At 48.7% G+C, this 19,577-nt stretch overlaps 1 protein-coding gene and 1 pseudogene across 4 annotated transcripts in view; one reads left to right on the forward strand and one right to left on the reverse strand.

The window, feature by feature from the left end:
- Positions 1–11,172, reverse strand: part of LOC123426178 (AUGMIN subunit 3-like) — a 40,763-nt gene extending 29,591 nt beyond the window's left edge. For 2 of the 4 annotated variants that reach the window (XM_045109957.1, XM_045109954.1), the window contains exons 1-6: positions 10,868–11,167; positions 10,263–10,299; positions 10,019–10,122; positions 7,974–8,169; positions 7,372–7,438; positions 7,141–7,244 (exon numbers count right to left, since the gene is read on the reverse strand). In XM_045109957.1, coding sequence (XP_044965892.1) covers positions 7,141–7,244; positions 7,372–7,438; positions 7,974–8,169; positions 10,019–10,122; positions 10,263–10,299; positions 10,868–11,046 — 687 coding nt within the window. In that variant the 5' untranslated portion in view covers positions 11,047–11,167. Of the gene's footprint in view, positions 1–7,140; positions 7,245–7,371; positions 7,439–7,973; positions 8,170–10,018; positions 10,123–10,262; positions 10,300–10,867 lie in introns of all 4 variants that reach the window. The other 2 variants (XM_045109956.1, XM_045109958.1) reach the window with 2 other exon arrangements.
- Positions 8,724–9,976, forward strand: LOC123426179 (annotated as a pseudogene).
- Positions 11,173–19,577: the final 8,405 nt, after the last annotated feature.

The following is a 19,577-nucleotide window of genomic DNA, read 5'->3' on the forward strand; positions in this document are numbered from 1 at the left end:
CTTAGAAATGATGAACGGTCCTTCCCAGATGGGAGCCAACTTGTGTGGTCTCTGTTGATCCACTCGGAGCACCAGGTCGCCTTCTTGGAACGTGCGGCTCCTGATGTGCCGCGCATGAAATCGCCGCAGATCTTGTTGATAAATTGTTGAACGGATCAGTGTCATCTCGCGCTCCTCTTCTAAAAGGTCCACTCCGTCTTGCCCGGCTTGCTCTGCTTCGGCTTCGGAGAAGAGTTCGACTCGTGGAGAGTTGTGAAGCAAGTCACTCGGAAGGACTGCCTCTGCTCCATAAACGAGGAAAAACGGGGATCGCCCTGTCGATCTATTCGGAGTTGTTCGGAGGCCCCACAGCACCGAAGGCAGCTCGGTGACCCATGCGCCGGCGGCATGTCCAACTTCTCGCAGGAGTCGAGGCTTCAACCCTTGAAGAATAAGTCCATTCGCCCGCTCCGCTTGCCCGTTTTTTGGGGGTGCGCAACGGATGCAAAATCCACTCGGATACCTTGGCCTGCGCAAAAACCTTTGAACCTGTCCGAGTCAAAGTTTGTGCCATTGTCGGTGATTATGTTGTGTGGAACCCCGTATCTGGCGATGTCTCTGATAAATTTGATGGCCGTAAGGGCATCAAGCTTCTTGATAGGCTTGGCTTCAATCCACTTGGTAAATTTGTCGACTGCCACCAGCAAATGGGTGAATCCTCCTTGGCCTGTTCTGAATGGTCCGGCTGTATCTAATCCCCACACGGCGAATGGCCAAGCAAGAGGAATTGCCTTCAGCGCAGACGTTGGCTTGTGGGACTTGTTTGAATAGAACTGACAACCTTCGCAACGGTCGACTATATCTTTTGCCATTTCATTCGCCTGCAACCAGAAGAAACCAGCTCTGAATGCTTTGGCGACGATTGCCCTTGAGGAGGCATGATGGTCGCAGGTTCCCAAGTGAATTTCTTCCAAAATTAACTGCCCCTCCTCAGGAGAGATACACCGTTGAAGGACACCTGAAACACTTCCCTGTATAACTGGTCATCAATGACGGTGAAGGACTTCGACCTGCGAACGATCTGCCTAGCTTGGACTTCGTCTTCCGGTAACTCTTGCCTCATGATGTACGCAATGAATGGCACAGTCCATTCGGGAATGACAGCTAGAATCTCCATGATCAAGTCAACCACAGCGGGAACCTCGACTTCAGTCTGATCTGTTGAGCTCTTCGGTTGTACAGGTTCCTCTGTAAAAGGATCTTCTTTTACCGAGGGGAGGTGTAGGTGCTCGAGGCAGACATCACTCGGGACCGGTCTCCGTGTGGATCCAAGTTTTACCAATTCAACTGCTGCTTGGTTTTTCAGTCGGGGAACATGGTGAAGTTCGAGACCTTCGAACTTCTTCTCGAGCTTCCTTATTGCGTTGCAGTATGCAGTCATGGTGGGGTTCCTTACATCCCACTCCTTCATTACTTGATTAACCACTAGATCTGAGTCGCCATAAACCATCAGGCGACGGAAGCCGAGTGTGATGGCCATGCGCAACCCGTAAAGGAGAGCTTCGTACTCTGCTTCGTTGTTGGAATAATCAAAATGGATCTGCAACACATACTTGAGTTTATCACCTTTCGGGGATATGAGCACTACGCCGGCGCCGGAGCCATTCAACATCTTGGATCCATCGAAGAACATGGTCCAATGAGCCGAGTAGATTTGAGTCGGTTGTTGTTGTTCTACCCATTCTGCTATGAAGTCAGCAAGAGCTTGAGACTTTATAGCTTTCTTGGCTTCGAACTTGATGTCACATTATAGCATCTCCATTGCCCACTTTGCCACTCGGCCTGATGCGTCCCGATTGTGGAGAATTTCCGACAACGGAGCATCAGATATGACAGATACCGAGTGGTCTTGGAAATAATGAGCGACCTTCTTTGCAGTCATGTAGATCCCATAAATAAGCTTCTGATAATGGGGATACCTCTGCCAGGAAGGAGTCAGGACTTCGGAAACAGAATATACTGGCCGCTGAACCTTGTACGCTTTGCCTTCTTCTTCGCGTTCGACTGTCAGAACGGTGCTGACGACTTGATTTGTAGCCGGGATGTACAGAAGAAGGGGTTCTTTACTGAGCGGGGCAGTAAGAACCGGCTGGGTGGAAAGCAGGGCTTTGAGGTCGTCGAATGCGATTTGGGCTTCGTCTGTCCACTCGAAGGTATCTGACTTCTTCATGAGTCGGTACAGAGGTAACGCCTTCTCGCCGAGTCGAGCGATAAACCTGCTCAAAGCCGCTAGGCAACCTGTGAGCTTTTGCACGTCATGTACTCTTACCGGCCGCTCCATTCGAACAATGGTCCCGATCTTTTCGGGGTTGACATCGATCCCTCGTTCGGAAACGAAGAAACCGAGTAACTTCCCGCTGGGAACGCCGAATGAACACTTGGCTGGGTTGAGCTTGATATCGTACCTACGTAGGTTGGCGAATGTTTCTGCCAAGTCAGTCAGCAGGTTGGAACCTTTGCGTGACTTGACTACGATATCGTCCATATATGCCTCCACATTTCGGCCAATCTGGTCTAGAAGGCATTTTTGGATCATTCGCATAAAAGTTGCTCCTGCATTCTTCAAACCGAATGGCATAGTGATGTAACAGAAGCACCCGAATGGGGTGATGAAAGATGTCTTTAATTCATCTGGACCATACAGACGGATCTGATGATAGCCCGAATAGGCATCAAGGAAGGATAAGCGCTCGCAAACCGCAGTCGAATCAACAATTTGATCAATGCGGGGGAGCGGGAAGTGGTCTTTCGGACAGACCTTATTAAGGTGCTTGAAATCGATGCACATACGGAGAGACTTGTCCTTCTTGGGCACCATGACCACATTAGCGAGCCACTCGGAGTGGTGTACCTCGCGAATGAAGTTGGCTGCCAGGAGTTTAGCTACCTCCTCTCCGATTGCTTTTCGCTTATGCGCGGCGGACCGACGCATGCGTTCTCGGACGGGCCGAGCAGCAGGATCCACATGCAGTCGGTGCTTAGCCAACTCCCTGGGTACACCTGGCATGTCAGCAGGCTTCCATGCAAAAATGTCCCAGTTCTCACGGAGGAATTGGGTGAGCTCGGCTTCCTATTTTGGATCAAGGGTGGTGGAGATGTTTGTTGGGGCGGCGGTGGCATCCGTCGGGTGGATGCTTACTTTCTTCGTGTGTCCCGCCGACTGGAATGCAGACTCGGAAGCTGGCTTCTTTGAACGCACCAGGTCAGCGGGGTCAGCAGTCTTCTTGTACTCATCCAACTCGAGTACAACCATCTGATTGTCTGCAATTCTCGACCCCTGTTGCAGACACTCCTCGGCCCGCTGCCGATTGCCTGTGACAGTAATCACGCCTTTGGGACCAGGCATCTTCAGCTTCAAATATACGTAACATGGACGGGCCATGAAACGTACGTATGCCGGACGGCCCAGAATGACATGGTATGCACTCTGGAAGTCTACCACCTCGAATGTTAACTTCTCTTTGCGGAAGTTCTTGCCAGAGCCGAAAACGACATCCAACGCAATCTGGCCGAGTGATTTGGCCTTTCTTCCTGGGACGACTCCATGGAATTGCATACTGCTCGCGCTAAGTCTGGACATCGGAATGCCATTCCCTTGAGAGTATCAGCGTACATGATATTCAAGCCGTTGCCGCCGTCCATGAGGACTTTGCGCAGCCTAACTCCTTCCACCACCGGGTCGACGACCAAAGCTTGCCTCCCTGGGTGGGTATGTGTGCTGGGCAGTCTGACTGATCAAAGGTGATTGCAGTCTGTGACCACTTGAGGAACGTGGGAGTGGATGGGGTTGCCATGTTTACCTCCCTGTTGAACAGCTTCAGTCGACTCTTGCTTTCCACATCAGCAAAAATCATCAACGTTGCATGGACTTGAGGGAACGATCCTCCTTGTCCTCATCATCTTGCTCGGTGTCTTTCTCACTCGGCTGTCCTTCACCGAATCCTTGGATCAGGAGGCGACACTGCCAAGTGGTATGTTTCGGCAATATGACATTGCCTTCTTCATCCATCTTCATGTGGATTGGACACGGCTGATCTAGGATGGAATTCCCTGACTGTTTCTTCTTGGGGGTGTACTGTTGTTTCCCCTTGCCTTTGAACTTAGCGTTTGTAACGACTGCTGCCTCTGCTTGCGGAGTGGGTTGGGCTTTCTGTTTCTGCTTCCGAGTGGTGCTCCCATCTCCGTCGGCGACTGACTTATGCTTGCCGCTACGTATGCGGTCCTCCTCTTCGCCATTTGCATAGTGTGCAGCTATCTTCATCATCTTGCTCATGAAGATGTCGCCTGTCCGACCAAACTTCAAGTATAGATCTCTGTACCGAACGCCTGCCTTGAAGGCGCAGACTGCTTGGTGCTCTGTAACATTCTCCACCGTGTGGTAGAGGGTCGTCCAGCGCTGGATGAAATCGCGGAAGGGCTCGTTTTGCTTCTGGACACAGTGCTGAAGCTCTATGAGACCAGCAGGGCGTTTGCACGTACCCTCGAAGGTTCTGATGAAGACTCGGGACAGATATGCCCAACTGTAGATGCTTGAAGGAGCTAACTGGTTAAGCCAAGCTCGAGCCGAACCGTCGAGCATCAGTGGGAGATGTTTCATGGCGACATGGTCATCTCCGCCACCGATCTGGACCGCCACTCTGTAGTCGTCTAACCAAGTTTCTGGTTTGGACTCTCCTGTGAATTTGCTGATTCCCGTCGCCAATCGGAAGTTAGGAGGGATGTCAGCTGAGCGGATGGCCCGACTGAAGCACTCGGGACCAGAAACAACGGTCCTACTTCCACTCGAACGGTCTCTATCGTGACCATCACGGTCGGCTCGACTTCTATCGACCTTCTTCTGAGTGATATACCCTCTTGCATCAGGCCTTGGATCATGCGCGCCACCGCCCGAACGACGATCATCGTAATGCCGGGGTCCGTAAGGCCCACTCCGCGGAGGAGTACGCGAACGGCGACGATCTTCGGGATGAGACCGAATGGAAAGCGGATTCCGACTCGGGTCCCTGGAACGGCTGCCCCCTCTGCGTCGCTGGTGAGAGTTGGGACTGAAAACCGACCGATGCATGTTCGCTTGAACGGAACTGTTGTGGATCTTGTTGTGCGACTGGGAGACCGCCGAGTTTTGCTGCTGCGCCGTATGTAACAAGGCACGGATCTGCTCGATTCCTCTACCAGCCTCCGAATCAGTCGGCTGGAGAGAATCAGCTATCCTGGCGGCTGCAGCCAAGTTGAGGATGGGTGTGCGGAACACCTCGACGTTGCTCTGGCGAGTGCGCCGACTGGAGGAACGAAGGTGCTGACGACGAGCGCCGGATGATTCTCCGAACTCACGCTCGTTCCGACCAGTCCCGAGGGGACTTTCGTGGGAATCGGCCATGAGTACTTCGGCTGCAGGCCCGTGACCCTGATACTCGAAAGGTAGTTCAGTCGGAACTGACTCCAAGCACTGGGATGACGGCGGGACCACAACCGATTCGAGCACCACCACTTGAGGGGACATGTTTTGTCGCGCTAGGGCGTGTCGCACCCAACGTTGGAGCCGCGAACGACCGGATCGCTTGTTGCGGCGCGTGACGGGGGCGAAGATCGACACCGGGGTCGATGGCTGGAGAAGAAGAACGCCGCAGGAGATGGCACGGAAGTGCGTAGCCCCGCGACTCGGAAGCATCTCGACGTCGAGGGGCGCATCCCGAAGCCATGCCGAATCGTCGGCGATGAAGGAGAGTGCACCGAAGAGGATCTCATGACCCATGCACAGATCTCCGCCGGATGACATGACGAAAAGATGAAATCGCAAACTCGTCGGAAGTCGCTTAGACACCTGCCCCACGGTGGGCGCCAACTGTCGTGGGTATAAGTCTGACAGTAGAAGTATGCGGTATGAAAGTATATGGGCAGAGCCTTAGCTACGGCGAAGATGTATGAGTTCAGGCCCCTCTACGGTGTAGGTAAAAGCCCTACATCTCGTTGCTCTTGGGAGCTTTGTGTCGAGTGTATTGTAGGATTACAGCAAGTGTCAACCCCCGTACCAGTGGTGAAGGGCGGCTTATATAGAGTGCGCTGCCCTTCATAATGGCCCGGTGGACAGAGGTGGAATAGTGGCGAGTAAATGCCGGCGTTACAGATAACGTAAGCTTTAAATGCTAATTATGGTGTATGAAGACGTTCTTGGATCTTTATGCACTTGATGTATTGCTAATTATGCCCATCTCTCCTAAAGATTTGGATGAAGTACCCATGTATCTTTATTTTCATTGTTGTTCTTGGATCTTGATGCACCTCATGTATTACTTGTGATTTGAGGAGTACTTGTTGTGGGTCTTGTACTCTTGTCCAATAGAGTGTTTTCCCCTTTGATTTCTCCACGTTTTCCCCTCGTGTTCTTCCTCGAATCCACCTCCAATTCGTGAAGATCGGGCCACCCTCGTGTTTGCCCTGTATCACAAGGACGGGCCGAGTCCGGAGTGATGATATACGAGATAGAGTCGGGATAGCACCGATTGAAAAGAAGCTTGTCTAACATCGTCTGAGATGGTTTGGACATATTCAGCGCAGGCCTCCAGAAGCTCCAGTGCATAGTGGACGGCTAAAGCATGTTGATAATGTCAAAAGAGGCCTGGGCAGACCGAACTTGACATGGGAGGAGTCTATAAAGAGAGATCTGAAGGACTAGAGTATGACCAAAGAATTAGCCATGGACAGGAGTCCGTGGACCATGTGCCAGAACCATGAGTTGGTCGCGAGATCTAATGGGTTTCACCTCTAGCCTACCCCAACTTTTTTGGGACTAAAGGCTTTGTTGTTGTTGTTGCATATAGTGTTTAAGATTAATATTCACACAAGGTATTATTGACAACGTAAACTTGATAATAACTGCAAATAAAAAAATGAACAAAGATAAGACAGATTTGGTTTTTACAACAGGCACCAGTGCATGAATATCTTAGGTCTTCGTGACTTGGCAAAATATTAAAATCCGCATGCATTAATTCACTGTACACTATGTGTATGACCATGTATGGTTTGAGCTGATATTTGCATGTTTTGGTAAACATAAATCAGTTAATATAGGAACAGCAAGATCATGATAGATTAACACACCTTCTCAAACTTCTTAGTGAACCATGTGTTAAGTTCTTTGGTACAAGCCAGGTTACTGATTACATATGATTGGAAATCACAGTATGACAGGTAGACGCCAATATCTATAATGAATAAAATAAAATGAAATGGACGTGGGTCAAAATGGAGGTATCCAGTTATCAACGCATGTCAATGTAAGTAACAAATGGTAAGATGTGCAATTTTACACGTGAAGGGCAACACTAATACCAGCTTCTGAATGATAGTAAGACAACTCCTGGATTGTAGCAACAAGTTTTCCAAGTACTGCATTCATCTGAAGCAAAGGAGGGAAAATGGAAAAACAAACTGTCACATAGCAAATTCTTCTATTATAGTACTACAACGAATTCCTATAAGAAATAATAAAGCCAATTAGGAAGAACCACAGTCGGTATTTCACACCTATCAAATGTCAGACAGGAAGATAATATAGAAGAACTTAAACATATGTATAGATTTGTGTAAACTTGAAGTCTAGTAAACTCTGTTCGCTGCCAATATGTCTCTTTTTGAGTGAACACGACCACAATCATTGGTCACAATGATAGGTAGTTACTTCGTTAATTCCAGAGTACTGCCATGCTCCCGCTGATTATAAACTAGACAATGAGTAGTGCAGACTAGAGTTACTTAATACTCCCTCTGTCCCAAAATAAGTGTCTCAACTTTATACTAGCTCTATTACAAAGTTGTACTAAGCTTGAGACACTTATTTTGGACTGAGGGAGTACGATACATCAGGGAATGACAAAAGGACAGTGGTATATGGTATACTGTTTCCAGGTTGACAAGAGAAACTAACATTTTACCTCTAAACTTCTCTTGGCAAGTTCCTCATCAAATCTTGCAAGTTCTCCAGTTGCACTAGTTTTAGCAGATGTGCGGGATTTCTTTCCCTGTGTGATGGTGGTAGCTTGCGCTGTAAGCAAATCAAGCTGCCATTCCAGAGAAGCGAGCTTTTTTTCCAAATCAGAAACTTCAGCTCTAAGTGCTAGTTTTGAGTCGCTAGAAAAAACCAAAAGAAAATCCTTGGTCAATGGAGCGGTTAAAACACACTGTTAGCAAGCTAGATGCTGATATTGAGCAAACCTTGACTAATTCTCTTTCTTTTTCTAGTATGTGACTACTGTGCTACTTGGTAGACCCTCTGATATCCAAATCAGACTTGATGGTGTTACAGAAGTTAGCATATCAGAGATTTAGGCAGTGATTCCATTGTATAACACATGCAAAATCAAACGAAGTACATATGTCAATAAATGACATACTCAGTAAGATGAAAAAGAACATGATGGGAGAGAAACATAGTAAAGTTGCTGTTTCGGCAAGTGTTGGTGATGGAAAGGTAAAGGGGAAATGCAGCTCAAGAGAGGGTCACACAATAACAATTGAATCAGTTTTTTTAGAGGAATTGATTTAGTTCTTGCATAACCTCTTTCATACGGAGCGGTTACTGAGACTCGGCCCCCGCGTCGCTCCCAGGGGCGACTCGGGCGGCGAAACCCTAGCCGCCACCCAAGCCCCCTCCTTCCCCTCCCTCCCCTCGCCGCCGCCGGAGGATGCTGGTGGGCGATGCCCTCGTCGGTGGACGGCGGCGGCGGGGCCCTTGTTCGCGTGCTCGCGTGCTCGCGTGCTGGAGCGGTGGGAACGTGCTCGCGCGCTGGAGCGGTGGGAGCGTGTGGTGGCGCGCCGGAAAGCTGTCCGCGTGCAGGAGAGGTCGAGATGGCGTGGTGCGTGTGCGCGGAGGCGCTGCTACGGCGGCTGCCGGCCGCTGCAGCGAGCGGCAGAGCTGGGGGCGCCCAGATCTGGGCCGCGCGGGCCCGCCTTGGCCCGAGTCAACCACTCTGCCCCCACCCACCCTTCTCCCTCCTCCCACCCCTCCCAGCCGCCGCCGGTGGTTGTCGCTGGGTTGTGCACGCGCGCGGTGACCCTGACGGTTGCTGCGATGTTGTGCCACGGCGAATCCCGGCGACGGAGGCTGCGGGCCGGCGCGGTGCAGGTGATCGTTGTCGCCTGCTGGACGCGCTCCCGGTGGTGGCCGGCCTGCTGGCGCTGCGCTGGCCGGTGCCCAAACCTGCGACTACCGACATTCCTAGGCTTCCCTCTCCATGTGCTTCCGTCTTCTCCAACGTTCTTCGTCATGTCCGGTCTGCATCTGCATCTGAGGTCCTTGCTCATGGGTCGGGGCGAAATCCCCGCGCAGCGACGGCCTGCGCTGTCAACGGCGACGCCCGAGGGTGCCGTCACCTCCTTGGAGGCGTTGGCATGACCCCTGACCGGACCTCCTCCTCGAGCACCGGGAGAAATCCTAGGTCCGGCCTCCTGGACCGGGCAGCGGCGGCGTCTCAACGCCGTTACCCTCTTGAGGGCGCTGCTTTGGCTGCAAGCGGAGTACTTGATGCGGCAGATGGTGGCTCGTGATGCACCGTTGGCGTAGACGGCTGAACAGGGAGCAGGTTGTTTGCCAGCGCGGCCCTCCCCCAACGATTGCTACACCAGTTTCTATCAGGCCCTGCCTTTCACCGCCGATCCTAGGCACATGGGTGTGAGGTACGTTGGCCTGGGCAGTCCTGGAGCTGCAATTGTCCCTAGAGGTGTCTTGCAATGGCGGCAGGGCGAGGCCTAATGTCGTTGTGTGTCTGTAGCTGAGGGCACCTCCTTACCTAGTTGTAGTCGCTTGGTGAGGACGGTCGTGTGTGTGTGTGTGTGTGTGTGTGTGCGCGTGTGTGTCCCTCCTTTCTGGAGGTTGTACCCCCGATGTCTTCTTCCTGTTCAATGCAATGAAACGCAAATTCTTTTGCGTTTTCTCGAAGAAAAAAAAGTTCTTGCATAACACTAGAGCAACATGGCATACCGGATGTCTCCCAGACTTTCTTCTGACAGGAATGTGTATTCATGGTTCTCTCCAAATTCTGAGAACGCCGAAATACTGTCGAAAGCGGAATCCAAGTCCTTCCCCTAAAAATGTTACGCATATTAGGATCATGTCCCTAGCCGGAAACAGCTATATTCCAACAATCGACTAAGATTATATGAACAATTGTAACTTAATAGTCCAACTAAGTTTACTAAATAAATGGAGCTAAAATTTTCTATACCTCCAGAAGCTTCCCTTCTAGTTCAAGCTGATCATAGCTGCATAGTCCACGAAACAAGAAGACCAATTTAAGCCTCAGAAGAAAGAGAATCAAGTACATGTAGGGGAAATCATGATGTAATATGGGATTTAAAATCACAATCTGCAGCTATTCTTCATGCAGCAAAAAAAATTGTTATCCTTAATTAAAGTATAGACAGTACTATGATTTGATGAATCGCATTCCTAAAGCATGTGGCGATTGTTAAAAAACAAAAGCATGTGGCGACGCACATTGCAGTTGTGTGCTTTTCTCTCCAAAGCCCTGCACTTCCCAGAGATTCACAGACAACTTTGTACTCCACGTCACATTATTATATTGAATCCAAACCCCATACTTTTCAGGCCAACTCCAACCAGAACCCCACCCGGAAGCCCCAACAGCGCCTTGCATTGCCAATGCACATTGCACCTCTCACAGTTCAGACACATGCCCTTCCCATCGCGTTCGAAACAACCCCACCGAGTAGACGACATTGGCGACCCTTGCACCTGCGCTACCGAGCGCCTGTGCACGCTACGATTAGAGAAATTTGTAGAGGGTTCGCGGGACAGATCGGTATGTACAGTTCGAGGTCGGAGGCGGAGAGGACGTTGGCGCGGCGTAGGCGGGCGGCGATCCACGCGAGCACGCGGCAGGAGTCTTCTTCCTGGAGGAACGCCCAGTCGAGGCTCTCCGGGTCGAGCGGATCTCCGCTGTCGAACCCCGCGGCGGCCAAGGCGTCGCAGAGCTGCTTCGCGCTCATCGCCGGCGGTGTCGTGTTGATCGATGCGTGCGGAAATGGGACCGTGGTTTTGTTTTTTCTTAAGGATTATGGACCAGTGGTTGGGCCGCGAAACCTGGCCATATGGGCGGCCCTGCCCGGACAGGGCTATACTTTTCCAAATGTTTTCAAGTAAGTCTGTCTGATCCTTAAAATCACTAGTAAACTTGTACGTGCATTGCACGTCTTGACTAAAACCATATTGCACTATAAAACATAAATATTTCTATCATAATATAGAATAATACTCTTGGAAATTTAAAATTTGATGCAAAGTGTGTAAAATTCCTAATTCTCGAGTCATAAAAACAAGTTGATTGTTACATGAACCAACATTTCCGTTATACAAATAGGGTGAACGCAGTTCACACTCGAACCCCTCTCAAGTTGTACATTTTTTAGGAGAAGCAAAGCTTTATAAATTAACGGTGCTTAGGCAAATTGGTCGTCGCACACGCAACCACATTGGCTGGTACATCTAACTCCCATATTACACAATGAGAAGGTTCACACACATCTCTTAAAAGGACCGAGATAGACCTAGAAGGGGGTGAATAGGTACAGTTTCAAATTTTAATAATTACTTAGCAATTTTAGACAAAGGTGCGGAATATGAGCGTGAGCCTAATAATTGCAATGACAAGGAGTAAACTATTTAGAGTGAAGTAAGGCAACCGGTAAACCATAATCAAATGCAAGTACGTAATAAGGATTAACACAAGTAGAGACTTAGGGTTAGGGATAACCGAAACTCCAAGAGAGACGAGGATGTATCCCGATGTTCACTTCCTTGGAGGGAAGCTACATCATCGTTAGAGGGGCGGATGTTACCACGAAGGCACACCAACGCCACGAAGGCTCACCCTATTCTCCCTTTGAGATAACTCCATGAAGGCGTTTCTCAACCACTAGTGGTAAGCCTTGAGGTGGCTTCCAAACCTTCACAAACTTTCCGGGGGTAATCACAATGGTTTGATTCCTCTCCGAAGACTCCTACCGCCTAGGAGTCTCCAACCTCCAAGAGTAACAAGATCACGGGGATTGCTCAAAACTTGCTCAAATCACAAATCACTTTGGTGGAGAGGAGGAGAAGGAGACGATCTATCTTTTGACTGGAACAACACTCAAATGGACTCACAAATGCTCTTGGGATCTAAGATTGGGTGTAGGCAAGAGTGAGTGAGGAGAAAGGTGTTCTTGTAAGTGTTCTAGCTGTGTTGAACACCCTCTCACGAAGTGGGAGGGGGTATATATAGTGAGAAGAGTAAAACAGCCGTTGGGGTCACTTAAGTCTGACAGTGGTCGGACATCCGGCAGTTCTCGGATGTCCGGACGTCCACAAGGAGTCGGACGTCTGACATGGGTCGGTCGTCCGAGGGATGTATATATATCTGGAACCACTGTGTAGTTGGACAGGGACCGGACGTCCGGAGGAAGCCAGAAATCCGAGTTATTTGACTCAAACTTCTCTGGTGCAAGATTCCAGATTTCCGAAGGAGATCGGACGTCCGGCCCTCGGACGTCCGGAGGGAGCCGGAAGTCCGAGTTATATGGCTCAAGTTTCTCTGGTGCAAAGTTCCGGATTTCCAAAGTTGGTCGGACGTCCGGCCCTCGGACGTCCGGAGGGAGCCGGAAGTCCGAGTTATATGGCTCAAGTTTCTCTGGTCCAAGGTTCCGGATTTCCGAAGAAGGTCGGACGTCCGACCTTCGGACGTCCGGAGGAGGCCGGATATCCGAGGCATTGGTTCTGTTTTGATATAAGAGCAGAGTAGTGGAGATGTGGTATGAGAAGAAAAGTAGAGATGTAGTACGAGCAAGTTCATCGCAAAACCTGTGATCCCCTCTTAAGTGTGGGATCCCTATACTCAAGAATAGTAAATATAAAGGATATGCTACATCATCATTTCTCAATCATGAGCCTTCTTGACATATAAGTCCCGATCTTCTCACACCACCTTGGCACATAATTCTCAATCTACTAAAAGTACTTGCCATCCTGAGATACACTCAACAAATAAGATTAGTTTCCTATGTATGTGTTGTCATTAACACCAAAACTCGATTAAGGGCATGACTGCACTTTCAATCTCCCCCTTTTTGGTAGTTGATGACAACATATACATAGCTCTCAAAAGATTTAACATACATTTTAGCTTTGGAGAGGTTTAGTACGGAGCTCCCCCTTAGTATGTGCATGGTAAAAATATCGGAGCTCCCCTTTAATGTGTGTATCGAAACTATCATGTGACTTAGTAAAGATAATAGATCATCATATGAAGTAATGGAGCAAAACATAATAGCATATGATGATATCATAGCAATCCATAGCAATCACGACATTCATAGGTAGCCATACATAGTGCATCACAGTCGTTTATCCATTACATTACACAAACATGCAAATTGAGACTAAATCTCCAAAAACTAAAACTAGGATACATTACTCCCCCTTTGGCACCAAGTACCAAAAAGGGAGGCACCAACCATGCTCAGAGATCATCAGCAGCAGCAGCATCATCATCATCCTCATCGTTAGGCAAGCCACTGCCACCAGCCTCATCAAGAAAATCAGCCCACTCAGGACCAGATGGGAAGCCAAAGTCAGAAGGAGGAGCAGCAGGAAGGGCCTCATCATCGCTCACATCAAGAGCGCCCGAGTCTCTCAGACGAGCCTTGAGGGCATTCTTGGAGGAGACGAGGCGAGAAACCACATCATTAGTTTGACCGCACTGGAAAGAGAAGGCCTTCATCATAGCAGAATGTGCCTTGCCAATGAATTTGGCAAAGAGACCGAGAGGAGCTGAGCTGGATGAAGGGGTTGCTGTCCGGGCAGCAGTGCGATGAGTGGAGGTGGATGGTGGGGTTTTCTTGGGAGCATAGTTATCCTCCATGTGGGTGGGAATGACCCACTTGTGATGCGTGTGAGTGGGAGCAACAGTGAATTCAGCAACACGGTGAATAAAAGCCTGGATGAAGGGGGCATGAGGGAAGGCTCGCTTGTATTGAAAACTAGCAAGCCGAATCTCATGCCATAGAAAGTGAGGCACATTAATTTTGCGCTTGGGGGACTCGTGTAAATGTGACATGATGTCAATACAGTAGCCGTTGCAGGATCCCCTACCACCCATCTTGGGATAGATGGTGCGGATAAGACACTGAAAAATGATAAAGTAGGGAGAGCGCCAGATGGATACTTGGTTAAGATCCTTCATCCGTTCATCTGCATCAAGTTCACGAAGTGGTTTGAGGAGAAACCCACACGCCTCAATTGGCTTATGTGCATGGTTAGGATCATTCTTATGGATTTTGAAGCCGGAGTCGGGGAAACCGAGTGCGGCAACAAACTCGTCATAAGAGGCTGTGAACTGAACATCAGAAGTCATCCAGCTAATAGTGTTGTTTGAGCCAAAGAAACATGTGGCATAGAATTGATGAATAGCAACACCGTTAAAATCGTACCTAAAAGCAAAGGGGACAGCGAGCCCCGATGACTCAATGAGCTCAATGGCACCCGGGTATTTCGCCGGGTGTGTGCGAATATGCTCAAGATCAATATAGTGATGGACAGAGAGACCCTTAGGAACAATGACAGTAGTAAAGATGTCCGCTTGGAAGTTTGTGCGGAAACATGAATCCATAGAGTCACGTACAACAGAAAATTGGTCAACGTCGCGGCGGAAAGTGAAGTAGGAAGACTTAGGAACCGTGGTGAAGTCCTTGACTTCACGACCTAAAGTAGGAGGAGGTTCAAGAGAGATGCGACGAGCTTCACCTTTAGGCTGTTCAGGAGGAGGCGGTGGCATATAGGAGGGCCTGCGAGTCCCAAGCTTCGGCATAGTCTTCCGAACGGCGGGCTGTGCAGCACGGTCCTGAGCTGCAAGCTCATCCTCAAAGTCAGAGCCATCAGACAAGGAGTGGAGCTGTCGAGGAGGACGCCGGGCGATCCGTTTGAAGGGACGGCGTTGCCCATCGGAGTCATCCGACCCTGTGCCAGTAGGGGCACGAGCGGATGAGCTAGCAGAGTTCTTCCGGGCGGTGTGCTTAATCTTGGGCATGATGAACAAGGCCTACACGATTGGAAACCCAATGGGGAACGGTCACAGTCAAACCACATGAACGACGTATGAACTTGTGAGAAAGAGGAACCAATCGCGAGAGAGACCGAAAAGGATCGAGAGGATACCTGCAGATCGAGAGAGGAGAGGAAGGGAAAACGGATCCCGCGGAGGAGATCGGATCCCGTGGAGGAGATCAGCCAGATCCCGGAGCAGGGCCCTCGGTGGCGGCGCGGGCGAGCTCCTCTGGCGCTGGCGGCGGCGGCTGTGGTGGCGGCTGGGAAAAAAGGAGGCGCATGGGGGCTAGGGCAAGGCCCAGCCCCCGCCCTTCTATTTATAGAGGTCCCGATGTGTCGGACGTCCAACAGGCATCGAACGTCCGGAGAGTATTTAGCCGTCGGACGACCGACATGGGTCGGACGTCCGGAGTGTGTTTAGCCGTCGGACGTCCGAGACTCGTCGGACGACCGAGAGAGGAGTAGGCAGAGGCAAATTCTGGGATTTGGATGATGTGGTGATTGGACATGGTTTATCACAAGGGACACTGAACACAGTTGCCTACAAGAATTATATATACTACTTGTGGAAAGTAGTTGATTTATGCATATTTGTAGGATTAAAACACAAAATTATGACGTAAGTCCTAGTGACTCCCCCTTAAATGCATGCCGACATCAAGACAAGAACATAATGTGAGTGTGTGCATGTGTACAGGATTTCAAGTTATGTTATCAAGCTCCAAGATACCAAGTTCACGCCTAAGTTGACAGAATCTTGCTACGCTAAGTGGCTTGATGAAAATGTCAGCGAGCTGCATGTCGGTACCCACATGGGCAATATCAATGTCACCCTTTTGCACATGGTCTCTCAAGAAATGATACCTAATATCAATATGTTTTGTGCGAGGGTGATCAATGGGGTTCTCAGAGATCTTTATGGCACTTTCATTATCACAGAGAAGAGGCACGTGTCGATACGTGATACCATAATCCTTTAGGGTTTGCCTCATCTAGAGCAGTTGGGTTGCACAGCTTGTGGCTGGAATATATTCGGCCTCGGCCGTGGAGAGAGAAACACAATTCTGCTTTTTCAAGGACCAACTTACCAAGGAGCGTCCAAGAAACTGACATGCACCGGAAGTGGATTTCTGTCCCACTTTGTCACCGGCCCAATCCGCATCGGAGTACCCAATAAGATCGAACTTTGCATCCTTATGGTACCATAGGCCTAACTTTGGGGGTGTGAACAAGGTATCTAAGAATATTCTTAACCGCCGTATGATGGCTTTCCCTAGGGGAAGCTTGAAATCTAGCACATATGCCTACACTTAACATGATGTCCGGTCTAGATGCGCAAAGATAAAGTAACGAACCAATCATAGAGCGGTAAGTAGATGGGTCAAAAGGAATACCATTGGTGTCTTCATTTAGAACGACATCTATGGCCATGGGTGTCTTCATTGGTTTAGCATTTGTCATATCAATTTTTTCAAGAATGTCCTTGAGGTACTTAGTTTGAGACAAGAAAATTCCTTCTTGAAATTGTTGTATTTGAAACCCAAGAAAGAACTTCAAGTCCGTGTTGAGTGACATCTCAAAGGTCTTGGTCATGGAAGCCGCAAACTTCTTGCATAAATGGATGTTAGGAGAACCAAAAATGATGTCATCTACATAGATTTGGCATAAGATCAAATCACCATTTTCCCTCTTAGTAAAAAGAGTGGGATCGATCACCCCTACCACAAAGCCATCATCGAGTAAGAACTTCTTAAGATGATCGTACCAAGCACGGGGTGCTTGTTTGAGGCCATACAGAGCCTTGTGAAGTTTGTACACATGGTCTTTGTGGTGGGGGTCAACAAACCCAGGTGGTTGTGATACATATACCTCTTCTTGTAGAGGACCGTTAAGAAAAGCACTTTTCACATCCATTTGATGCAAAGTAAAACCATTGAAAGCAGCATAGGCCAATAGAATGCGAATGGATTCAAGACGAGCAACAGGGGCGAAAGTCTCACCAAAGTTCAAACTTCAACTTGGGAGTACCCCTGTGCTACTAACCTTGCCTTGTTGCGTAGGACAGTCCCATTCTCATCTTCCTTGTTCTTGAAGATCCATTTAGTTCCAATGACATTGTGTTCCTCAGTTGGTCGTTCTACCAATGACATACTTCGTTGCGTGTAAAACTGTTTAACTCTTCTTGCATAGCAAGGAGCCAGTCATTGTCACACAATGCATCCTGAACCCTGTGTGGCACAGTACTAGAGACAAACGAAAAGTGAGCACAAAAGTTTGTTAATTGTTTACGAGTCACTCTACCTTCCGACATGCCGGTGAGGATTTGATCAATATCAACATGACCGACCACACGTGGCATGATGGAGGTCAGGGTTTCACGAGGTTCCACTTTGTTTCCATCATCAACGTCCTCAACATATGGATCATTAACGTGCGGTGGAAGATATTCCTCATCGCGTTGCACCTGTTGAGGTTCATCATCAACCATATCCATACTTTGGTCTAGCTCTTGAAGATCAACTTGTTCTTGAGTGTGATCAGGGTGAGAGACATGTTCTCCCACTTTATCCTCAACAACTGGCATGATATGTGTGCTAGTATCTTGTGGATGTACGGGCAGTGAACTGTCTCGAGGATGAGAAATACTCTCATCATCTTCATCATCATCATGGGGTCTTTGTTCCATGGGAAGAAGTGCACCTACACCCATGTTCAAGATATCTTGCGAGGAATCTTCTTCACCTGCATCACTTAGACCAACTTGCTCCCCATGGGAGCGGTTAAATTCATCAAACGTCACGTCACATGTTTCTATAACACATCTAGTGGATTTGTTGTAGACTCTGTAGGCGTGAGAGTTTGATCCATAGCCAACAAAAATCCCTTCAGTTGTTTTGGATTGAAATTTTCCTAACCGTTCCCATTTGTTGAGGATGAAACACTTGCATCCAAATACACGAAAGTACTTAACATTGGGCTTGTTCCCGGTTAGGAGCTCGTATGGAGTCTTCTCCAATATTGATCGAAGGAAGAGCCGGTTTGATGCATGACATGCTGTGTTGACAGCCTCAGCCCAAAAACTATGTGGTGACTTGTATTCGTCTAACATGGACCTTGCCATTTCCACAAGTGTCCGGTTCTTCCTCTCTGCTACACCATTTTGCTGAGGGGTGTAAGGTGCGGAGTACTGATGTTCAATTCCCTCATCACTAAGAAATTCTTCTAGGGTGTAATTCTAGAACTCGGAGCCATTATCACTTCTTATTGCCTTGATGTCCTTGTCAAACTTCCGCTGGACTTGTTTGGCAAAATCAATGAAGGTGATCTTCGTCTCATCCTTGGACTTGAGAAAGAATACCCATGTGTATCTTGAGTAATCATCAACAATGACTAGGCCATACTTTTTCCCACCAAGACTTGCCCATGAAGGAGGCCCAAACAGATCCACATGAAGGAGCTCTAACGGCCTTGAAGTGGATACAATGTTCTTGGGTGTATGTTTTGATTGATGTTGCTTCCCAGCTATGCATGCACTGCACACATGATCTTTCTTAAAAGATACATTGGTTAGTCCAAGGATGTGATTGCCGTTTAAGAGATTTTGAAGATTTCTCATGCCGACATGGGCGAGCCGGCGATGCCACAACCATCTCATGTCAGCCTTGGCCATTAGACAAGTTGTATGGAAGGTGCTCTCTTTCGAGAAATCAACCGTGTAAAGGTTGCCATCCAACTCTCCAACAAAGGCCACTTCGAGAGTGTCTCTCTTAAAGACTTTCACATCCGTTAGTCCGAATAGTGTGTCATAACCAACGGAAGCCAATTGGCGAACTGAAAGTAAATGATATTGAAGAGATTGGACAAGCATGACATTTGCAAGAGACATGTCATTAGTGATTGCCACCTTGCCCAACCCAATTACCTGCCCTTTCGACCCTCCACCAAATACAATGCTCATGTATGGTCGAATGGCTTGCATGAAGTCATAGAGCAAGTTACTATCTCCGGTCATATGATTGGTGCATCCACTGTCGATCACCCATTTGACTCCTCCGGAGAAAACAACCTGTAACGAATTAAGACTTGGTTTGAGGTGCCCATTTCGTCATGGGGCCTCTCACATTAGTTACAAGAGTCTTAGGGACCCAAATAGCATAAAACCGGAATGCATTATGGGGACCAACGAATTTAGCATAAACCTCTCCTTCCTTTGATTTGCGAAGTACATAGGATGGATGCATGAATTCAGTTGTCTTGTTGAGAGTGGGCAAACCCCTAGTGGCCGACCCACTCACAACCTTACCTTTCTCCTTGTGTCCCTCTCGTACAAATATTTCTTTAAGCGGAGTGGTACACTTGAGAGGAGATGCACTTTTCTTGGCGGTGCTTGGATTGAACCCAAGCCCTTCCTTGGCAAAGACTCCATTGTGTTGACTTAAGA

The sequence above is a fragment of the Hordeum vulgare genome, chromosome 2H (genome assembly GCF_904849725.1).
Source record: "Hordeum vulgare subsp. vulgare chromosome 2H, MorexV3_pseudomolecules_assembly, whole genome shotgun sequence".
Taxonomy (NCBI): Eukaryota; Viridiplantae; Streptophyta; class Magnoliopsida; order Poales; family Poaceae; genus Hordeum; species Hordeum vulgare.